General features: G+C 40.7%; 1 protein-coding gene across 2 annotated transcripts in view; it reads left to right on the top strand.

The window, feature by feature from the left end:
- LOC114701425 (pregnancy zone protein-like) overlaps positions 1 to 20,452 on the top strand; it is a 45,100-nt gene that overhangs the window by 6,247 nt on the left and 18,401 nt on the right. For both annotated transcript variants that reach the window (XM_028881511.2, XM_037204103.1), the window contains exons 6-15: positions 408 to 576; positions 1,425 to 1,509; positions 3,033 to 3,156; positions 4,961 to 5,075; positions 5,726 to 5,835; positions 8,790 to 8,951; positions 10,624 to 10,851; positions 11,637 to 11,697; positions 15,615 to 15,757; positions 19,532 to 19,681. In XM_028881511.2, coding sequence (XP_028737344.1) covers positions 408 to 576; positions 1,425 to 1,509; positions 3,033 to 3,156; positions 4,961 to 5,075; positions 5,726 to 5,835; positions 8,790 to 8,951; positions 10,624 to 10,851; positions 11,637 to 11,697; positions 15,615 to 15,757; positions 19,532 to 19,681 — 1,347 coding nt within the window. The remainder of the gene's footprint in view (positions 1 to 407; positions 577 to 1,424; positions 1,510 to 3,032; positions 3,157 to 4,960; positions 5,076 to 5,725; positions 5,836 to 8,789; positions 8,952 to 10,623; positions 10,852 to 11,636; positions 11,698 to 15,614; positions 15,758 to 19,531; positions 19,682 to 20,452) is intronic.

The following is a 20,452-nucleotide window of genomic DNA, read 5'->3' on the forward strand; positions in this document are numbered from 1 at the left end:
CTGGCCACTGGTCAATCAGTGTTTTATTTATTGACCAATCAGAGCAATTTGACATACAGACCATCCCACAGCAGGGTGGTGTGATTTCATGACTCTTCAAATATAGCCAAGATAAACATATATATCAAAAAGATGTTTATTTTGACACACATAGGCAGGGTCTCCCTTCTAACCTGCTTGGCTTCCAATATCAGACAAGATCGAAGCATCTGGGATGCCATGGCTATAAGATTGATAGGATCCCACAGCTAGGAACCACACTGTCTAGTATTCAGTCCGGAATTCTTTTTAAAAGTGGGTTAACAATTTTAGCACTAATTCAACAACCACTTATTCAACTCCCAGTGATATTATTAACTGAAAAGCTGACCTCTAATCAAACTGTCTGTTTCAATTGTTTACTGTAGAACCCCAAGAGGAACCGAATTTTTCAATGGCAAAATATCGATCTACTGGTAGGACTCCACCAGCTCTCTTTCCCACTGTCAGATGAGCCAGCTCTAGGTAACTACAAGGTTGTAGTACAGAAGGACTCGGGCAAGAAAATAAATCACTCCTTTAAAGTGGATGAATACGGTAAGAATTCTCCAAGTGTCAGGCACTTAGGACAGTGGAATCTTTTAGGTTACTTTTGTGTATATATGTGAGGTGTATGCATATATGTGCATGTTGAGGGTGGTATGTTCTCACTCTGTGTGTGCATATGTGGATGGTAAAAGTCAATATCAGAAAGCCAAACAAACAAACAAAAAAAAAACATCACTCTCAAAGCTCCTCGGAGCTGCTCTGACAATCACATAATAAGGTAAATGGCAAATCATAGAACATGACTAACAAGTTCTGAAGTGGGCATGGGTTAGTCAGAGCATTAAGGGAGTTGGGGTGGGGGAAGGTGAACATCTTCAGCTGCCAGAGTGGAAGACTCATGGGAGCCAGTGGAAGATTGCAGAAAGCTGTCATCTCTGATGTTTCTCCATTAAGTAGATCTACAGCTAGGTGTCTGGTGGGGAACTGGGGGTGTCTGGCACAATGGCTAGCATTTGGTAAAAATGAGAGAGGGGGGAGGGAGAGAAAGGGAAAGGAGGAGGAGGAGGGAGGGGAAGGAGAGAGAGAGAACACTTGAACCCACTGGCCCTCTGTTCCTCCATCTAACTGTGGTAGTCTTCAGACTCAGGGACGATCCACCTGCCTTTGAAATCTTGCACAAAAACAGAGAAGAGGAGTCTGGGAAGAACAGTCCCGACTTCACCAAGTTAGCACTCTACAAACTGCTCACAGTAATGAATGACAGCATCTCTTTCCTTGTGTCGACACTGGTGTTCCTCCAGTGACTCTGTGTCATAGATTCCTCTAAGGAATCCATTGGTAATATTTATGAGGTCTCCTACCTACTCTCACCTGCTTTTTTCCTCTATTCAAAACAGTTTTACCCAAATTTGAGGTGCAAGTAAAAATGCCCAAGACCATTGCTTTCCTGGAAAAGGAATTTGTTGTATCTGCCTGCGGCGCGTGAGTTACATTGTTTTCATCTTATTGTGATGTCCGTATTCTATTTGAGAGGATGTATTCTAAATAATATTTAGAGATACATTACTTCTCAGCACATGCAAACGTCAGAGGAGGTATGCAAGATGGAAGCTGTGGCCATGAGGCTAAACCTCACCAACCTCACAGCTAGCCTAGGGGGAGATTTTCAGGCATTGTTCTACATCAGCTGTATGGGAGACACTTAATTAAAATTAGAATCCCTGACCCCTACGTGCAGAAATTCTAGCTACAAATCTAAGGCAAGAGTTAAGAATCCTCCACCACAACATGAGTCACAGGTCGTTCTAAAACAGCAAACTAATTCCAGCCTGGCATGATGCCCTCCCATCATACACAGCTGAAACAAACTGGGTCATCGGGGTATTATAATAATACCCTGTTTTTATTTTGTAGCCACTGCTTTCCCAAATAATCTTCTCACTATTTTAAAATACTTAGAAATATAGTCTTTATAAATATTTTTCTCTCATTTTTTTTCTACCTAAAATAATTTTGGTAATCTGACAGCAGAGACAGTCAGGTTTTAATTATTATGTGGGTATGTGGATATGTGCTGTGCACGTGGGCAGGTGTGGGGATGTGGGGATATGCCATATACATGGGCAGGTGCCTAAGAAGGCCAGAGGTATCAGATCCACTGAAGCACTGAAGCTGGAGTTGCAGAGAGTTGTGAGGCACCCGACATGGGTGCTGGGAACAGAACTCAAGTCCTCTGGAAGGGCAGGAAGCACTCTTTTTTATGTGTAGGGGGTTTTGCCCAGAGATATGTCAATCAATGTACATGCTTGCCTGATGCCTGCAAAAGCCAGAAAGGGGCATCAGATTCCTGGGAACTAGAGCTACAGACAGTTCTGGACCACCAGGTGGATGCTGGAAATCAAACCTGGGTGCTCTAGTAGAGCAATAGACGCTCTTAACTGCTGAGCCATCTCTCCAGTGCACAGGACAGTCTGAATAGTAAAACCTCAACTGAAAGGAGAGAAAAGGCTGGGTGTGGTGGCCTTTAATCCCAGCCCTCAGGAGACAGAGGCAGGCAGATCTCTGAGTTAACACCAGCCTGATCTACACAGTGAGTTCCAAGCCATCCAGGGCTACATAATGAGACCCTGTCTCAAAAAAACAAAGAAAAGAAAGAAGGAAAGAGGAAGGAGAAAGTAAGGGGGAGGGAGGCAGGGAGGGGGGGAGGCAAGGAAGGAGGGAGGGAGGAAGAGAATCTTAGAAAAATACTAAATCAGTATCTTTCCACTTAGAGGCATTTTCAAACGGTTCATAGGCTCCTTTGTCTTAGAACTATAGGTATACTTCCATCCCCACTTAGATGTCAGGATACAGCCTGCTATCACAAGCTGTTCTAGAGTGTAGACACCAGGGACATAAAATAGGTGCCTTAGGTGAATGCAATGGACCAGTGAATGGGTTGGGTGAAGAGTCATCTGTATCATTCACACTCAATGGCATTTGGAATGATCATTTTATTGTTCTAGATACACATATGGAAAGCCCGTTCCCGGTCTGGTGACAATTAGCGTGTGCAGAATGTATTCACAATACCGCTCTAACTGCCATGGCCGAAATTCACAAAGTATCTGTGAAGAATTCAGCAAACAAGTATGTATGAACTAGTTCTTACTTTCTCCTGAGCTACAGTGCTAAATCCAACACTACTAGGGATACATTTGAAATGTTGGGGTAGGGGAAGAAATGTGAGAATAGCTGATTGTGGTAGGAGCCCAGGTGGAGATGGAGCTTATGAATCTGTGATTGCATGCATTTGGCCAATTCTGTGATTTTTCTTGCCAATAGCAATCAACATGCCAAGTTCTAAAAGAATAAAGAAGTGTTCAAAGCTGGCTTTTGTCACAGAATAGGTCAGGTGTTAAGAGCTGGGATAGCGTGAGGATCCAGTAGCATGTCATTTCCAAATGGTAAAGGGAAAATAATGAACAGTGAATGAACATCTGGCCCAGAAGGGGAAGACCTAGAAAATAGCAATTAGAGGACCTATTATGTCACAGAAGAGGGTTAATAAGAACAATTAAGGAAAACAATTGAGAGTAGAATATGTCGCATTGAGAACATTTGATGTAGCTGAGTGTGGAGGCTCACACCTGTAATCCTAATAATTGAGAATCAATGGCAAGAACAGGAGTTCAAGGTCAACTTTGGCTATATAATGAAGTCGAAGCCAGTGTGGGCTGAAAGAGTATCTCTCTCAAAAAATACTGGTGGGCCTAGAGAGATGGCTCAGTGGTTAAGAGCACTGGCTGCTCTTGCTGAGGATCTAGGTTCAATTCCCAACACCCACGTGGCAGCTCACGACTGTAAGTCTGTAACTCTCATTCCAGGAGTATCCAACACCCTCTTCTGAAAATGTCCTGACAAAACCCACTACCATATACAATGAATATCGACTAGTATATATAAATATATTATATTAAAAAACACACATCCCATAGTCAATGTTGAGCTACAGGTAGCTATGGAAGCCTCTTAGAAAATGTTATGCCTGAGATGAGTTTTGAGAAGCAAGAACTGTTGGCCAAGGGAAGAATGGAGAGTAGAATATTATCATTTGAGGAGCAACATATGCAAAGAGCTATAATTACAAAATATGATGGCACACTTGGAAACTCTAGGACAGTTGATGTAGTAGAAAGAGGATCCATTTTTGGAAGAGAGGGGAGGCAAAGGCTGGCTATAAATAACCCAGAAATTAACAAACCATTCATCCTTGGAGTTGGGAAAGGATACACATCAAATTGTTGTGGAATATTAGTTTAAGATGTGTTACATTCATTTGTGCTGTGGAATATTTGTTTAATGATGCAAAGATATGTTGCATTCTTTTATGTTGCATTTGTTTAACTCTGTAAAGCTGTGTTACTTTGCCTGCCTAAAACACCTAATAAAGAGCTGATGTCCAATAGCCAGGCAGGAGAAAGAAATATGTGGGGCTGGTGGGCAGAGGGAATAAATAGAAGGAGAAATCTAGGGAAGAGAGGAGGAAGGAGTGAAAAAAGGAGAGGAGAACACCAGGGACCAACCACACAGACACAGCCACACAGCCACACAGCCACACAGCCACACAGCCAGACATGGAGTAAGAAGAAAAGAAAGATATATAGAATAAAGAAAGATTAAAAGCCCAGATGCAAAACATAGTTAAAGAGAAGTGGGATAATTTAAGTTAAATTAGAAAAGCTCACTAGAAACAAGCCAAGCTAAGGCCGGGCATTCATAAGTAAGAATAAGTCTCCCTGTGTTTACTGGGGAGCTGGGTGGTGGGCCCCCAGAGTAAAAAAGCCAACTCCGCCAAATAGGTATGTGAATGCTTAAAGTGTTTTTGTAAACTTATAACTGGCATTTTGATGGCAAATCAGAGAACTTGGGAACTCTCTCCCCTTCTCTTCAGGCAGATGATAAAGGATGTTTCAGACAAGTTGTAAAAACCAAAGTATTTCAGCCAAGACAGAAGGGCTATGACATGACATTAGAAGTGGAAGCCAAAGTCAAAGAGGAGGGAACAGGTCTGTATGGCTCTTAATAAATTTCAATTAAGTGGGAAAGTATCAGACTTCCATTCCTTTTGGGATACTTTATAGATTCTGCATATTATGAAAATAACAGGTCACTGATCTCATAAATTTAATATGTGTGTTTGTGTGCATGTGTAGAGCTGTGATCTAATTCCCATAAGGAATGTGGAATGTAAGGGAAAAGTGGATCTGAAGAGAAGTAGTTAATTCTAATGCAGACAGAAGAGGGCTTTTAAAGTCGAATTTGATGAACTTTGTGGAGGATGAGCAACATTTTGAAAGATTAACAATGAGCAGGAAAGCACACCAGCACACTTATTCTCAGAATGGAGGGAATTGAGCCAGACAATGAGGAGCTTACACTTGGTTCTGAAAATCTTGGTTAGCTTCAGATATATTTGATAATGGCCTAAATAAACTGATTTTTTTAAATAAGGCTAACAGAAGATACAGGATAAATAAAAACATATTGGATGCGATACCTCATAAAATTATTCAAAGATTACTGTGGCATCCTGTAATAATGGAAGAAAGCTGAGGTGGAGGTAGAAGGTGAGTTTGGGATACACAAAACTGAATTCTCTCTCTCTCTCTCTCTCTCTCTCTCTCTCTCTCTCTCTCTCTCTCTCTCTCTTTTACAGGAATGGAACTATCTGGTTATGGATCTTGTGCAATAACAAATACCTTAAGCAAACTGACATTTACTAAAGTGGATACACATTACAGACCTGGACTACCTTTCTTTGGGCAGGTAAAATATTTTCCCCCATAATCACACTTAGGGGCATGAAATATTCCTATGTGCATACATTTGCGTGGTGGTGGTGGTACATATAAATGTGTATACATCCTTACATGAGTGTAGGCACACATGTATTATGTGGGTACAGGTGTGCTTGTCATGTACATGTAGGAGGCTCAAGGTTAACATCAGGAGTCTTCCTCAGGCCTTCACCTTATTCATCGAGGCAGGGTCTCTCACTTGACAATTCTGGCAACTCTAGCTAGCCAACCGACTTCAGGCATCTGCTCTCTCAACAGCCCAAGCTCTGGAATCATAGGCAGGCTGTCATGTCACTCAGCATTTATGCTGTGCTGAGAATCTGAACCCTCATGCATGCTTAAGAAGCATTTCATCCACTGAGCCATCTCCCCAACCCAGGCGTAAGACTTCTAAGAAAAAAAAATTTTTGATTGCAAAATCAAAATATATTACAACAATTATTTAGAATAAAGAAATTATATAGGGGAACCCATGGCTGATATGTAGAACTGAATGGTATTGTAAAATAAAAAATATATATCACAAAAAAAAAAAAAAAAAGAAATTATAACAAATTTCACATTTCTCGTGGATAGTGAAATGTTGGAAAACAAAGGGAAAATTTTTTTTTGGTTTTCTTTTGGGTTTTTTGTTTGTTTGTTTTGTTTTTGTTGTTGTTGTTGTTTGTTTTTCGAGACAGGGTTGTTCTGTGTAGCTTTGGAGCCTGTTCTGGAACTCACTCTGTAGACCAAGCTGGCCTTGAACTCACGATCCGCCTGCCCCTTCCTCCCAAGTGCTGGGATTAAAGGCGTGCGTCACCACTGCCTCCCCACTAACAAAGCAAATTTTTAAACAACTTCTAAACAACCTTTCACAAATCTGTAATACATTTTTTTCTGTGTAGTTTGGCTGTGTTCTCTTTGATTCCTTCTTTATAATGGAGGATGTTCTAATGCAGTTTCCCACAGAAATAATTTTCAAAAAGTAATTGTGTTAGTCAGCTTCCCATTACTGTAACAGGATACCTGAGACCATTAACTTATAAAAGTAGAAAGTTTATTTGGACCCAGAATCTTGGAAGTCTCAGTCCATAATGAGTTGTGTCTGTGGTGGCACCACCCATTACAGTGGAAGCATAAAGAAAGACAAATTCTCCCTCTCATGACAGAGAGAGAGTGAGTGAGTGAGAGAGAGAGAGAGAGAGAGAGAGAGAGAGAGAGAGAGAGAGAGAGAGAGAGAGAGAGAGAGCCAAGATCCCAGCCTCCTTTGACAACGAACTCCCAATGACCCAAGGACTTCAAACCCAGCCCCTCCTACCTATAGCACTACACTGGGGTTCAAGACTTCAGGAGACATTTAACATCCAAAAGATATCAACATCTTTTGTCTAGATGATGAAATTTTTAATTACTGAAACTGTTAAAGACTTCTTCTTCCGTGCTAAAGCAATGTTTTGTCACAGCAAGGTTGGTAGACTTTAGGACAGATAACACAATTGCGTAAACTGCTTGTTTCCTTTTATATAAAATAGCTAAGGTTTTAGGCATTTCTCAAATTTGCCTTCACAGCAAATAAAATTTGGACTAGGTTTATGAGCAATTTCCTCATTTATGTTTTGAATTTTATAGCTGGATTTGACTTTTACACTCTCTTTATTCATTTTAATATTTCATATCAAGTTGGAAAAGACACTGATAAGCATATTGTGGTTGGCAAGGCCATCAAAGCTAGAGAGTAAATCATGAGAAAACTGAAACATGTGAGTTCTCTAGAAATTCAAGATAGGAAGGAGGATGGTAGCCGACCAGCTGGGGGAAGTTAGGGCAGGAACTCAAGGCAGGAACCTGGAGGTAAGAACAGAAGCAGAGGCTGTGGAGGAATGCTGCTCACTGGCTTGCTCCTTATGGTTTGATCGGTTTACCTTTTTATGCAACCCAGGACCACCTTCCAGGGGTGGGCCCACTCACAATGGACCAGACCCTCCCACATCATCAGTAAAGAAAATGAACCACAGACTTGCCCACAGGCCAAACCGGTCAGAGCCATTTTCTCAGTTCAGGTTCCCTCTCCTAAAAGGACTCTAGCTTGTGTCACACTGACATAAAACTAACCAGCACATGGAGTTGGGGAGATGGCTCAGTGGTCTTCCTGAGGACCTGAGTTCAATTCCCAGCACCCACATAAGGTAGATTACAACTATCTGTAACTCCAGCCCCAGGGGGATCTGACACCTCTGGCCTCTGAGAACTTGCATTTATGTACATATAACCCCACACACACACACATACACATAATTAAAATAATTTCAAAAAATAAATCTAAAAACAAAAAAACTAACCAGTACAAACGCTATCTTATTTAAAAAAAAAAAAAAGCTCTGATGAATAGGTTCATTAACTAGATATAATCATTCTACATTACATGAAGTTATCAAGACTCAACATCACATTATACTCTAAAATTGTACAGCATTATTGTTTTTCAATTAAAAATAATAAAATAAGGGGCTGGAGAGATATCTCAGTGGCTAAGAACACTAACTGCACTTTGAGAGGACCCAGGTCAATTTCCAGCCCCCACACGGCAACTCACAACTACTATAAACCCAGGGAATCTGATGCCCTCTTCTGAATTCTGAGGGCACTAGGCACACACATGGCACACAGACATCCATGCAGACCAAACACCCATACACATAAAATAAAATGTAAATAAAATCAACTAAAAAATAAAATAAAAATAAACTATCAGTTTTCTATATCATGAGGAATATTTAAAAGAAACATCACAGTTTAAGACTCAGAAAGTGTCTCATTTGCAGATGCAAAGATCTTCAGTAAAGGACAGGGACAGAGCAAGAGACAAAGACATAAACAGAATGGACTGGAAAGATGGGGTGGCTAGCTTGCCTTTGTAACCAGCTATCGCTTTCCTGTTTCTAGCTTCTTCTTGTTGACGAGAAGGATCAGCCAATGCCCAACAAAAACATATCTGTCCGAGTGGATCTAGCTAGGTACCAGTTCACGTTTACTACTGATGAGCATGGCTTGGTCAACATTGTCATTGACACTTCCAACTTCACATCTTCATCCATAGGTTTCTTGGTAAGTGGAAATGGAAATGTGAACCTGAAAAGGCTTAGGTCACTACACAACTTAAGGATGTGTGAGAGGTACATGAACTCTAGGGACAAGAAAATGTGATAGGAACTAATACAAACTGAGCAATGTGGGAACTTCAATCATGAAGGCCAGAAAGTTCTTTGTTAGGGACACTTACAGTATAGTCTGCCTTCAGGAACACTGGAAAGATCACCCTTGTATTGGCTTGAAGTTTTTAATATTTTCATAGTTCTATTACCAGTTGGATTGTCCCTGATTCCTTTAGCATAATAGAATTTTTGTTTGTGCTTGAACAGTCAATCTTAAGCAATAAAACCATAAGAAGACACAGCAGTAGCCACCTACACAAGACTTCTACACAACAGGGCCTATCAACACTTCGTAATAGATGGGGGAGCGGCTCATAAGGCCCCACCCTGCTGGAGGAGCTGATTGTTAAAGGTTTCAGGGTGAGGGGAACCATATTCCTCAGTGAAGTAGCCATTGGTGCATTACCCCCACTCAATCAAATAACCCCCAAATGGGTCACACACAAAAAATTCACAAAAATAGGAGAGAGGCTCGGGAAGAAGAGACTTAGTGGGATGGCTAATGGGATAAGAAAGAATAAGATGGAGGACTTGATCAAAGAATATATGCATGAAATTATAAAAGAATAAATAAGTAAAGGAAAATAATTGCTCTGACATGCAAACAATGAAATAAATCTATACAGAAAAAAATATACATGAGCCTTGCAAGCATAGTGAGCATTTCTTCCTTCCTCCCTCCTTCCCTTCCTTTCTCTCTCCCTCTCTCCCTCCCTTCTTCCTTTCTTTCTTTCTTTTTGGGAGAGGGGGTTTCAAGACAGCCCTGGCTGTCCTGGAACTCTCACTCTGTAGCCCAGGCTGGCCTCAAGCTCACGAAGATCCACCTGCCTCTGCCTCCTGAGTGCTGGGATTAAAGGTGTGCGCCACCACTGCCCGGCTCAGGGTGAGCATTTCTTACTCCCAGCACTCAGGAGACAGAAGTAAGAAGACTGTGAGTATTAAAGCCAACCTGAGATACAAAAGCTTAAATAATCCTTTTTTATGTTAATGTGTATTTTTTTAATTTTTTTAATGCCGAATGCCGTTTATTGAAGGAGGGAGGAGGTCTTAAATATAGGCTTACAGCACAATGGGAGAACCCTGGAGGGCAGAAGCTACAGATGTTTTACAATCTTGCATCTAAGTTGTTAACATCCGTTATGCAGGATACATAGACAAGGAACTTCCCTTAAGCATTCAGGAGGGTGAAACCGGGAGGGAATTAGCTTAGGGAGGATATCAAGGTCAAGGTCAGCAAGCTTAAATAATCTTAAGAGGGAGGTGGGAAAACAGTTATTGAACAGCCTTTTTACAAAATGATAGCATATAGGTAGGTAGGTAGGTGGATGGATGGATGGATGGATGGATGGATGGATGGATGGATGGATGGATAGATGATAGATGATAGATAGATAGATAGATAGATAGATAGATAGATAGATAGATAGATGATAGATAGATTGACTGATTGATAGAAGATAGATAGATGATAGATAGATAGATAGATAGATAGATAGATAGATAGATAGATAGACAGATAGATAGATGGACACTAAATACAAATGTGTAATTTGTTTTCCCTCTAGGCCGTCTACAAGGAAAACAATATGTGTTATGATAACTGGTGGCTTGATGAATATCACACACAAGCACATCATTCTGCAAATCGTATCTTTTCCCCAAGCAAGAGTTATGTCCAACTTGAACTTGTTTTTGGTACTTTGGCCTGTGGGCAAGCTCAGGAGATTCGGACACACTACATCTTGAACAGAGATATCCTGGGGGATGAAAAAGACTTAACCTTTTACTATCTGGTAAGGATGAGAGTCGCTGCATCTCTTCCTAATTGTATAGACTACAAATTTACTAGGTTCCTCTCAGAATAACAGGTTTTATAGAACATCACTGTTAATATTGAAGTTTTTGTTTTTTATATGGGAAGATAAATTGCTTCCTATGAAATTATTTATGCTTTAGCTCATCATTTGTCCTGTTCACCACTGAAATATTGACTCTAACATTTCTTTATTTCTATGAAAAAGTAACAAATTTACAATAGTTATAATTTCCATTTCATCCTTTCATGGTTCTGGGACCTTGGATACTTTACTAGACTTTATCCTCAAAAATGAGTATCAGTTATCTCACCTGAACACTGGAAACAGTAGTCCACATAATTATTATACAAATTGAATTATTCAAATTACTTTATTTCAAAGTCAGGCACACAGAGAATGAGCTTTGTTTATATTAAAATAAAATGCTTTTTGTTTATTTTAAAATAAGAGTACAAACAGAGGATACTCATATTTTACATTTGTCTCCACTGTATACCTCACATACAGTAGGTGCTAAAAATAGATACATATCTACTTTTCACACATTCCTAGGAATAGTAAATACTGAACAAAATAAAACTCAAAATTATACGCTTGTTATTCAAAACATCTATATGTACATATAGGAAATGGCAGGAGCAAAAAATAGTGATAAAAATAACTTCTGAGTTGCATTAACATGTAGTTATATATCATGAGTCTGTTGAAGATGGGCAGACAGACCTTCCAATGGTAATGAGTGAGTTTCCTTCTGCCTTTAGATCAAAGCAAGGGGAAGCATCTTCAGCTCAGGAAGCCACGTGTTGTCACTTGAACAAGGAGGTAAGCATCTTCCCCTTTCTGATGTTCTCTCATCTGGCCAAATCCTCAACCACCGGGCAAGCTAGAGCATCTCTCACATTACAGGAAGTGCATGGCAGCTCTCAGTGAGGAAGCTGTTCTGAACACTTCTACATTTTTAGGCTTTTATTCCTGCAATAAAATATATTAATTTGTAACTATTTTCAAAAAGCAAAAAAATAATCCAAATGTAAAAAAAAAAAAAAATGACCAAGGAAAGCTTTTCTTCATGTCTTTGTGCGTCAGATCCCTATTGCTGCCCTGACAGGTTACCACAGATGTCCCAGCATATAACACATTTCTGTTCAGAAGTCTCACTGGGCTCAAGTCATTGTGTTGGCAGGACTGCCTTAGATCTGCTAGAGAAGACTCAATGTCCTTGCCTCTCCTACATGCCTCTCCTATGCCTTGATTAGTGGTCCCTGCCTTTGCCTTCAAAGCCAGCAGCGCTCCATCTTCAAATCTCATCTGCCTTAGATAAGCTCCCTCTTATATCCATCCTTATAATGACCTTGACTCCACCTGGATAATCCAAACCAATTTCCACATCTCAAGGTCCTGGTTTAGCACCTGCAAAGACTTTACTGCCACTTAAAATAACATACTCAAAGATTTCCAGGATCCGATATCCAGGGTTAAAATTCTGCTTACCACAATCATTCCAAAATCCACAAATACATCCAACAAGTCAAATTCAATCTCTCCATCAACAAATGCCTCAATCCATTTGCAGCCTTTATGTGAGCCCACAAATCTCATATATCTCTTATATCATACACAGCAAAACAGTCCCAAATTGTGTCATCTCAAACCTTCTAAATAAAGCATAAGGTCTTGGATACAATCCATGCCAACAAGAAAAATCATCTGTCTGGAGCAACATTTTTCAACCTTTGGACCACAACCCCTTTGGGAGTCACGTATCAGCTATCCTGCATACCAGATATTTACATTATAATTCATAACAGCAGCAAATTACAGTTATGAAGCAGCAATGAAACAATGTTATAATTGGGGTCACTACAACATGAGAAACTAGATTAAAGGGTCACAGCATCAGAAAGGTTGAGAACTGCCCATCTGCAGAGATATGAAATCCATCCAGACAAACAGCCCCAGATTCCAACACAGACCAGTCCTCTTTGGTTGGCGATGCTGTCCTCTTAACTTGACTCTTAACTTGCAACCAGCCTTTCTTTTCCACCAAGGACAGCATGTGCCTGCACCTGGGACAGCATGTGCCTGCACCTGGGACAGCATGTGCCTGCACCTGGGACAGCATGTGCCTGCACCTGGGACAGCATGTGCCTGCACCTGGGACAGCATGTGCCTGCACCTGGGGCAGCATGTGCCTGCACCTGGTTTGTGTCCTGTATGTAGAGGGACCAAACGCTCTCCTTCCATTTACCCTCTCTGTCCCTTTTATGACAGTGTCTCTTTTTTAGGATAAATCCTTCAGGAATCATGTCATCCTCCTGTGTGCCACAACAATATTATATATCCTGCTAGACAAAAGGTTTCTCCATAGATTTTTCCCTGGATAATTCCACCTCTCATTCTGGCTTTTACTGCTGAGATGAAATGGGGAATCTGTGAGTCATGTATATAATCTCTTCAAAGGAACTTGGAAGAGCTTTGTGACTGAACATGGTGGCATTTCCACTTTTCTATGACGTTAGCAAGAAACTGCCCGTCATGTGGTTTCTCTCTCTCTAGAGGGTAATTTCCAGAAATCGCTCTGTGTTCTTTAGAAGCTGGATAATATGAGAGTTTCCAGAAGTTATTCTTCTTATCAAATCCTGCTTGCTTCATGGCAAACAATCATCTTACCACTTTCCCACCAAATTTTACTGCACACAGCAGGAAGAAGCCAGGTTGGACACCAATGCTTCTCTCTAAACACTTTTCCTTTTTCAATTCTTTCTTTACATTTGTTTTCCACATAACTTCAGGACACAGTTCCGCTAGAATTTCTGCCATTGTACATCAAGAATCCCCTCCTCACTGGCAGCCATCTTTCTAATTCTTTCTTCATTATAGTCATCAGTATTTATTGGTCACACAAAGTAATGGTTTTACAGTGATGTCTCCGTGCCTGTGTGGACCATACTTTGGCCTCCATTCTTTGCCCATACTCCTCTCCCTTTCACCTTCCTGGACTCTTCTTATAGTTTTGAGTCATTGTTTTTCCCCATATAGAGAAACAAACTGCACAATAGTAATCTCTTTATCTGGCTTGTTTTGTTTAACATAATGTCCTCCAGTTCCACCCATTTTCCTGACAATGACATAATTTCATTATTCTTGGTGACTGAATAATATTCTACTCTCTGTATGGACCACATTTTCTTGCCTGTTCATCTGTTGATGGATGTTTAAGTTGACCCCATATACTGGTGATAGTGAACAGAGCTACTGTAAGTGTGGATATTTTGCCGGGTGGTAGTGGCCCACGCCTGTAATCCCAGCACTTGGGAGGTAGAAGCAGGTGGATCTCTGTGAGTTCGAGGCCAGCCTGGTCTACAGAACTAGGCCAGAACAGGCTCCAAAGCTACAGAGAAAGCCTGTCTCAAAAAAAAATGTGTAGATAGTTAGGTGTCTCTTTTGAATGCTGATTTCATGTCCATTTGATAAACACTCAAGAGTGGCACAGCTGGTTCATATGATTATTCTATTTTCAGTTTATTGAGGATCCTACACGCTGTTTACCACAGTGACTACACTAACTTTTGTTTTGTTTTGTTTGTTTTTCGAGACAGGGTTTCTCTGCATAGCTTTGGTGCCTGTCCTAGAATTCACTCTGTAAACCAGGCTGGCCTCGAACTCACAGAGATCCACCTGCCTCTGCCTTCCAAGTGCTGGGATTAAAGGCGTGCACCACCACCACCCTGGACTACACTAACTTAAAGGTTCCTTCTCCTCCACATCTTTGCTGGCATTCTGGTTGTTTATGGGGTTTTTTGTTTGTTTGTTTTGCCATTCTGACTGGAATGAAATGGGATCTCAATGTAAATATGACTTGCATTTCCCTGATGAGTAGGCTGTGTCTTCACTTCTGAACTTAGTATGCTTCTACAGTCTTCCACCTCTGAAAGCAGTTGCTCTCTGATTGATTTGATTTTCCCTATGCTGGAGTAGTGATTGATGGCTGCCTCCAGCACCATCTTGGATCTTCAAACATCCGGCACTACTTTTAATCTCTGTGTTTTTCCTAACCATCTGTTTATACCATGTTACATCTTCGCTAAAATGTCTACTGGACCATGGCTCTCACTCTGCATACTTCCTAGAGGACTTTTAGCATCATAATTCTACCAGTCCAGTAAAGATGCAGCATCCTCTACTCTAAAGCCAGGCTCAGCAAGGGGTCCTCTTAGGTCTATAGCTTCTCTTCTTTCCCTGCAGTCTCACTCTAGTTGGTTTTCAGTGTTTGTGAAATAAACATAAAGGGCTGAAGAGATGGAACAGTGGCTACTCTCCCAGAGGTCCCAGGTTCAATTCCTAGCACCCACATGGTGGGCTCAAAACCATCTGTAACTCCAGTTCCAAGGAAATCTGATACCTTCTTCTGGTCTTTGTGGTTACTACACACATATGCTGCACAGACATGCATGAAGGCAAAACACTCATACACATAAAATAAAATATAAAAACCTTTAGAAACAGAGCCATAGACTAAATGGGTTTTCCTACTTAACTGGGGACAGAATTAAAGCTGTAACTGTGAAATATCATTTGTTCAGCATGTATTTAACAAGCAGCACTCTGTGCAAAGTGGTAAAAGTGCAAATCCTTCTTACTGATCCAAACACGAATTCTTAACTATTTTAAGAACTGTTCTGATACAAAATTAAGACTCCACTCCTAATCCATAATCTTGAATCTTCTTCATTCTCCAGCCAAAGGGGTGTTTTCCTTCCCAATTCAAGTGGAGCCAGGCATGGCTCCCGTGGCTCAGCTGCTCATTTATGCGATTTTGCCTGATGGGGAAATTGTTGTCGATACTCAGAAACTCCAAATCGAAAACTGCTTTGCCAATAAGGTGGGTGGTTATGCCTAAGCCTGATCCTTTTGTTCTATCCTTTATAAGTGTGGACAATAAATAAGTAATATCTGTTTTAATTTTTTTTTTAAGACAGGGCCTCTCGATGTAGCCCTAGATGTTCAGGAACTTACTAGGTAGATCAGGTTGACCTTGAACTCACAGAGATCCACCTGTGTTGGGATTAAAATGGCTTAATATCTACTTTAAAGCCATCATGGGGGGCTCTTAAACTTGCCCCCCAGGAATCTCTCAAGTTAGTAAGAGAAATCACACCTTAACTGTCTAGCGGCACTGCCCAAAGCAGGTGGTCACAAGCAGAATTTTTTTGATGTAAAAGACTCAAGTGAATTTCAAGAATCTATTCTATAGCAAACTTTTAAAAAATATTTATGTATGCATATATATTGTTGTTTTATTTTATGCTTATGGTGTCTTGCCCAGATGTATGTCTGTGCACCATGTGCGTGCTTGTTACCTCTGAAGGCCAAAAGAGGCCATGGGATCTCCTGGAACTGAAGTTACAGGTAGCTGTGAGTGGTCATATGGGTGCTGGGAAATAAACCCAGGTCCTCTGGAAAAGCTGCCAATGCTCTTAACTGTTGAGTCATATCTCCAGGCCCCATCTCAAACTTTTAAATTATTTTGAAATATTTTGTTACCAATTTTCCATTGAAAATGCTGTTCCACCAAGCTGTGTAATGCCTTGTCCCACTGGCCCTCCGGCATGCCTCCATCCCATTCCCTGCAGAAGAGTGTGTGTTTTGACTTAACGTGAGCACCTCAATATAGACAGGAAAGTATACAGAGTTAAAAATATTTAAAAAAAATTTAGCTTGTCAATGAGATCTTCTATTATTTTTAAAAATTACAAAGCTGTAGTGTGAGTCCCACTATGCTATAAGTAAGTTTTATCTGAGCAGAATTGGCACTGGTTATCTGGTAGTGTAGTCTTTAAATTATTGACCAGAAGGGCTCTGTCAGCTTCAGCCACTTTTTGTTTTTTTTTTTCAAAACCATAACTAGGAAGATAATGTCTATTTACAGCAAGTGGACATTCTGTTGTGGCAACTGTATTCACATTACATACATACATACATACATACATGCATGCATACATACATACATGCATGCATACATACATACATTACATATGCAGTGATCTAAGCAAAAGACAGTGTGGATTGCTATACAAATCTTCACTTCCATCTAAGGAACGCTGTTAAAGCTGGGCATTGTGTCAGAGCATAGTGTCGGTTCTGTTTGGGTCTTCTGTGAATTTCGTATCCAGTGAGCCTCCTGCATCAGCCTCTAGGGTCTTCTGCTGTGAGCTGTGTGCAGTTGCACGAGAAGTCTTGGGAGAGCTAAGCTTTGGCTCACCCCTCTTGAGCAGTGGGCAACAGTCGCTAGCCCATGAGTCAGTCTTATCTCTTCACACTCCAGACTTGAAACTATCTGACAGCATATAACTGACAGGAAAAAAAAAAATTACTTTCTACTCAGAACCAAATCTGGAAAATGCCTCTGATTCTGCAAAGCACTGGAAAATCTCTGTGTAATACCAGTTACAGTCACTTCAGATCAAATGCCTTTTCACGTACCGTTGATCAAAGACGAAAGAAACCACACACACAGAAATCACGCACAATCACACAAAGACTCGTGCAGCACCCACAAGAATGCTGACTGCCACAAAAATGCCAGAACGGGTCTAGTAGAGTTACCAGTTTAGGCCCCAGACGGGATGGTGAGCAAGGAGAGGCCTTGAGGGAGTGAGAAAGGCCCTGGAGTCAAACCAGTGTGTTTTTTCAAGTCTTTTATTGGACAGAGAAAAACTGTTTTCTATTTAAAACGTCTTCCCTTTAAAGCAGTGTGTACACATTAAATATGTATTAGTTTAAATTGTTTTTCTGGCAGCCAGCCCTGCAAATGTTTGCCCATAGTGGAGAGATAAATAAGAGGAAACACCACAGGTCAGGCGCGGTGGACGCGTGCCTCTGATCCCAGCACTTGGGGGCTCCAGCAGGATCCTTGGGGTACATAGTGAGTTCAAAGCCAACCTGGGATATGTGCAAGATCCTTTCTCAAATTAATTATTTAAAAATAAGTCAAATGAAAAAAGAAAAATGGTTTTGAGTCCAGCACTGGAAACAGCTCAGTCCCTGGAATGAACAGCGGCGATGTTAGTTTTCTTCTTCCTCTACTACGAAGTCACATACCCCACGGGAGATGGTTTTCCATGTGGCTCAGGTGGAATGGGAGGGGTACATGAGGTTTTCAGTTCAGATGTGATGGCCCTGTGGTCTAATCTGCATCCATGCAAGTCCTTTCTCCTAAAAAACACAAAGCGAAAGTTCTTGTGTGTCACATCATCAGGCTTTGGAGCATTTTGCACCATATAATTCTATTATAACCAAGGTATAGATCATTCTTTTCCTTTGAGACCTCACCTCAAATTTTTTTTTTTTTTTTTTTTTTTTTGGTTTTTCGAGACAGGGTTTCTCTGTGTAGCTTTGCGCCTTTCCTGGAGCTCACTTGGTAGCCCAGGCTGGCCTCGAACTCACAGAGATCCACCTGGCTCTGCCTCCCGAGTGCTGGGATTAAAGGCGTGCGCCACCACGCTGGGCTCTCAAATTTTTGACTATTAATCTCAACTAGATGTAACTATTCATTAAGAACAACACTAATTATCGTACCTAGTACAGCTTCCTTCAAGACATGCATTAAGTTTCTCTTCTGGTTCTTGTATCAGTAAGCAATTTTGCAATTTCCTAACATGCCCATTTCTTGGCAAATAATATTTACATTTAGTCATAATCTCAAATAACTAACTTGTTCATCTGATATAGACATGAACTTATTTTAATGAACTTAAATTTTCTAAGAAAATAAAAAGATGCTCGGAAGTCTCCACAAGTGATGTTTTCATGACAGGTTGATTTTGAGATATGCAGATGTTTGCCTCATGACAGCATGATTTCAAACCACTCCTTTGTTGCAGGGAAATTCACTGACCGGAGTAATTTCACTGAGCATACTAACATTTGAGTTAGAAAACAAACAGGCTTCTGAGGGAAAATAATAAAATAAAGCAAAAACTAACACACTACAATAAGCCAAAACAAAGAAGCAGGAGGAAAAGAAATTTAAGAAATATCTTCATCAATGGAAGAAACCAACAACTCCCTCACCCATGACTCTCTATTAGCTTAAGCACAATCAAAACTCTTAACAAAATTCTGTACAATTTCCCATTGTTCTGCTCTTCTGTGCTAAGCCTTCAGATGCTTTTTAATTTTTATAAACTTGCTAATTTCCCAACATATATCTTAAAATACATATTGGCTATTTTTTTTTTTTTTTGGATATTTAATTTTTGATGGCCCAGTAAATCCCGGGTGGCCACCAGCACTGCCCTATTTGAGAATATCACGTGACCATGACTGGAGGAAGTTAGGTGTTTCTTCTCACACAGATAGGTCAGCCACCAAAGGCGTGTGTCTTCCTTCTCAATGCCACACTGGATTCTATTTCAGTGGGCTCAACATCAACTTTCTACCAGTTACGGAAAGAAAGAAAATCAAGTAAACCCGAGCCACACTTCCATGCTGAATGGAGAGTTCCTAGAAAAGTCCCTGCTGTAAACATGCTCTAAGATGGAGGAAGAAAGAGGAAGTGAAAAACTCAGCATGGGCTGGAGCTGAGAGTCAAGACTGTAATGCTCTGGGTTTTGTGTTTGTTTAAGATATTGCTATAATCATATGCTCTTTGCAGGTGAATCTGAGTTTCTCACCAGCGCGGAGCCTCCCAGCCTCTGATGCCCACCTGAAGGTCACAGCCACGCCCCTGTCCCTCTGCGCCCTTCGTGCGGTAGATCAGAGCGTGCTGCTCCTCAAGCCGGAAGCCGAGCTCTCACCTCAGACCGTGAGTCCCACTGCGGTCTTGGGCGGCACAGAATGCTGATGTGATAAGATAAACCGTAACCACAAAGGATAAGATCCTCAGAGTGATAAGTGTGATGTAACTCCCTGACAGTCTCTGAGCAAAGTGCTTTACAGAATCGTCTCATTTCACCCTGGTATTTCTTAAGTGAATAATAATTTGGGATAGGTCTTATAACTTCATGTTATGAATAATAAAACACAAGTAGGAATGTGTTAATTATGGAGAGAGCATGCTACGATACGTTTTAGAGAAATTAAATTTCTTCCAATCCACTTGCTAACCTGTCACAACTCAAGGATTATGTAACATGCCACACTTTTCTGCTTTCCCTGAAATCATGCACTTACTGATCTTAAGAGAGGACAAAAACAGTTTCTTTTCAAACGTGTCTTTAAAACATCTTTGCATTTTCAAAGAAGCATCCCTGCTTACTGGCTTTGTGGTGTCTTTACCAGTTTTACAGTTATCCTCTGTTTCTTGCCGGGTCCAGCACTATTGAGACCAGGATAACTGGTCAGAAGTGATCTGGTTGTCTCTGTGTGCCCATTATCCTCCCTCTGTACCATTAACCAGAAAACTGACAGCCTCTAGCCCTCTTCTTCATATTCTTCTACATCAGATCAGTTTTAATAAATTCACTTCATTTTTTTTTTAGAAAGAGTCTCATATGTCCCAGAATGACATTGAACTCATAAGACAACTAAGGATGACCTTGAGTTTTTGATCCTCATACCTCCACCTCCAAAGTGC

The sequence above is a fragment of the Peromyscus leucopus genome, chromosome 3 (genome assembly GCF_004664715.2).
Source record: "Peromyscus leucopus breed LL Stock chromosome 3, UCI_PerLeu_2.1, whole genome shotgun sequence".
Lineage (NCBI taxonomy): Eukaryota > Metazoa > Chordata > Mammalia > Rodentia > Cricetidae > Peromyscus > Peromyscus leucopus.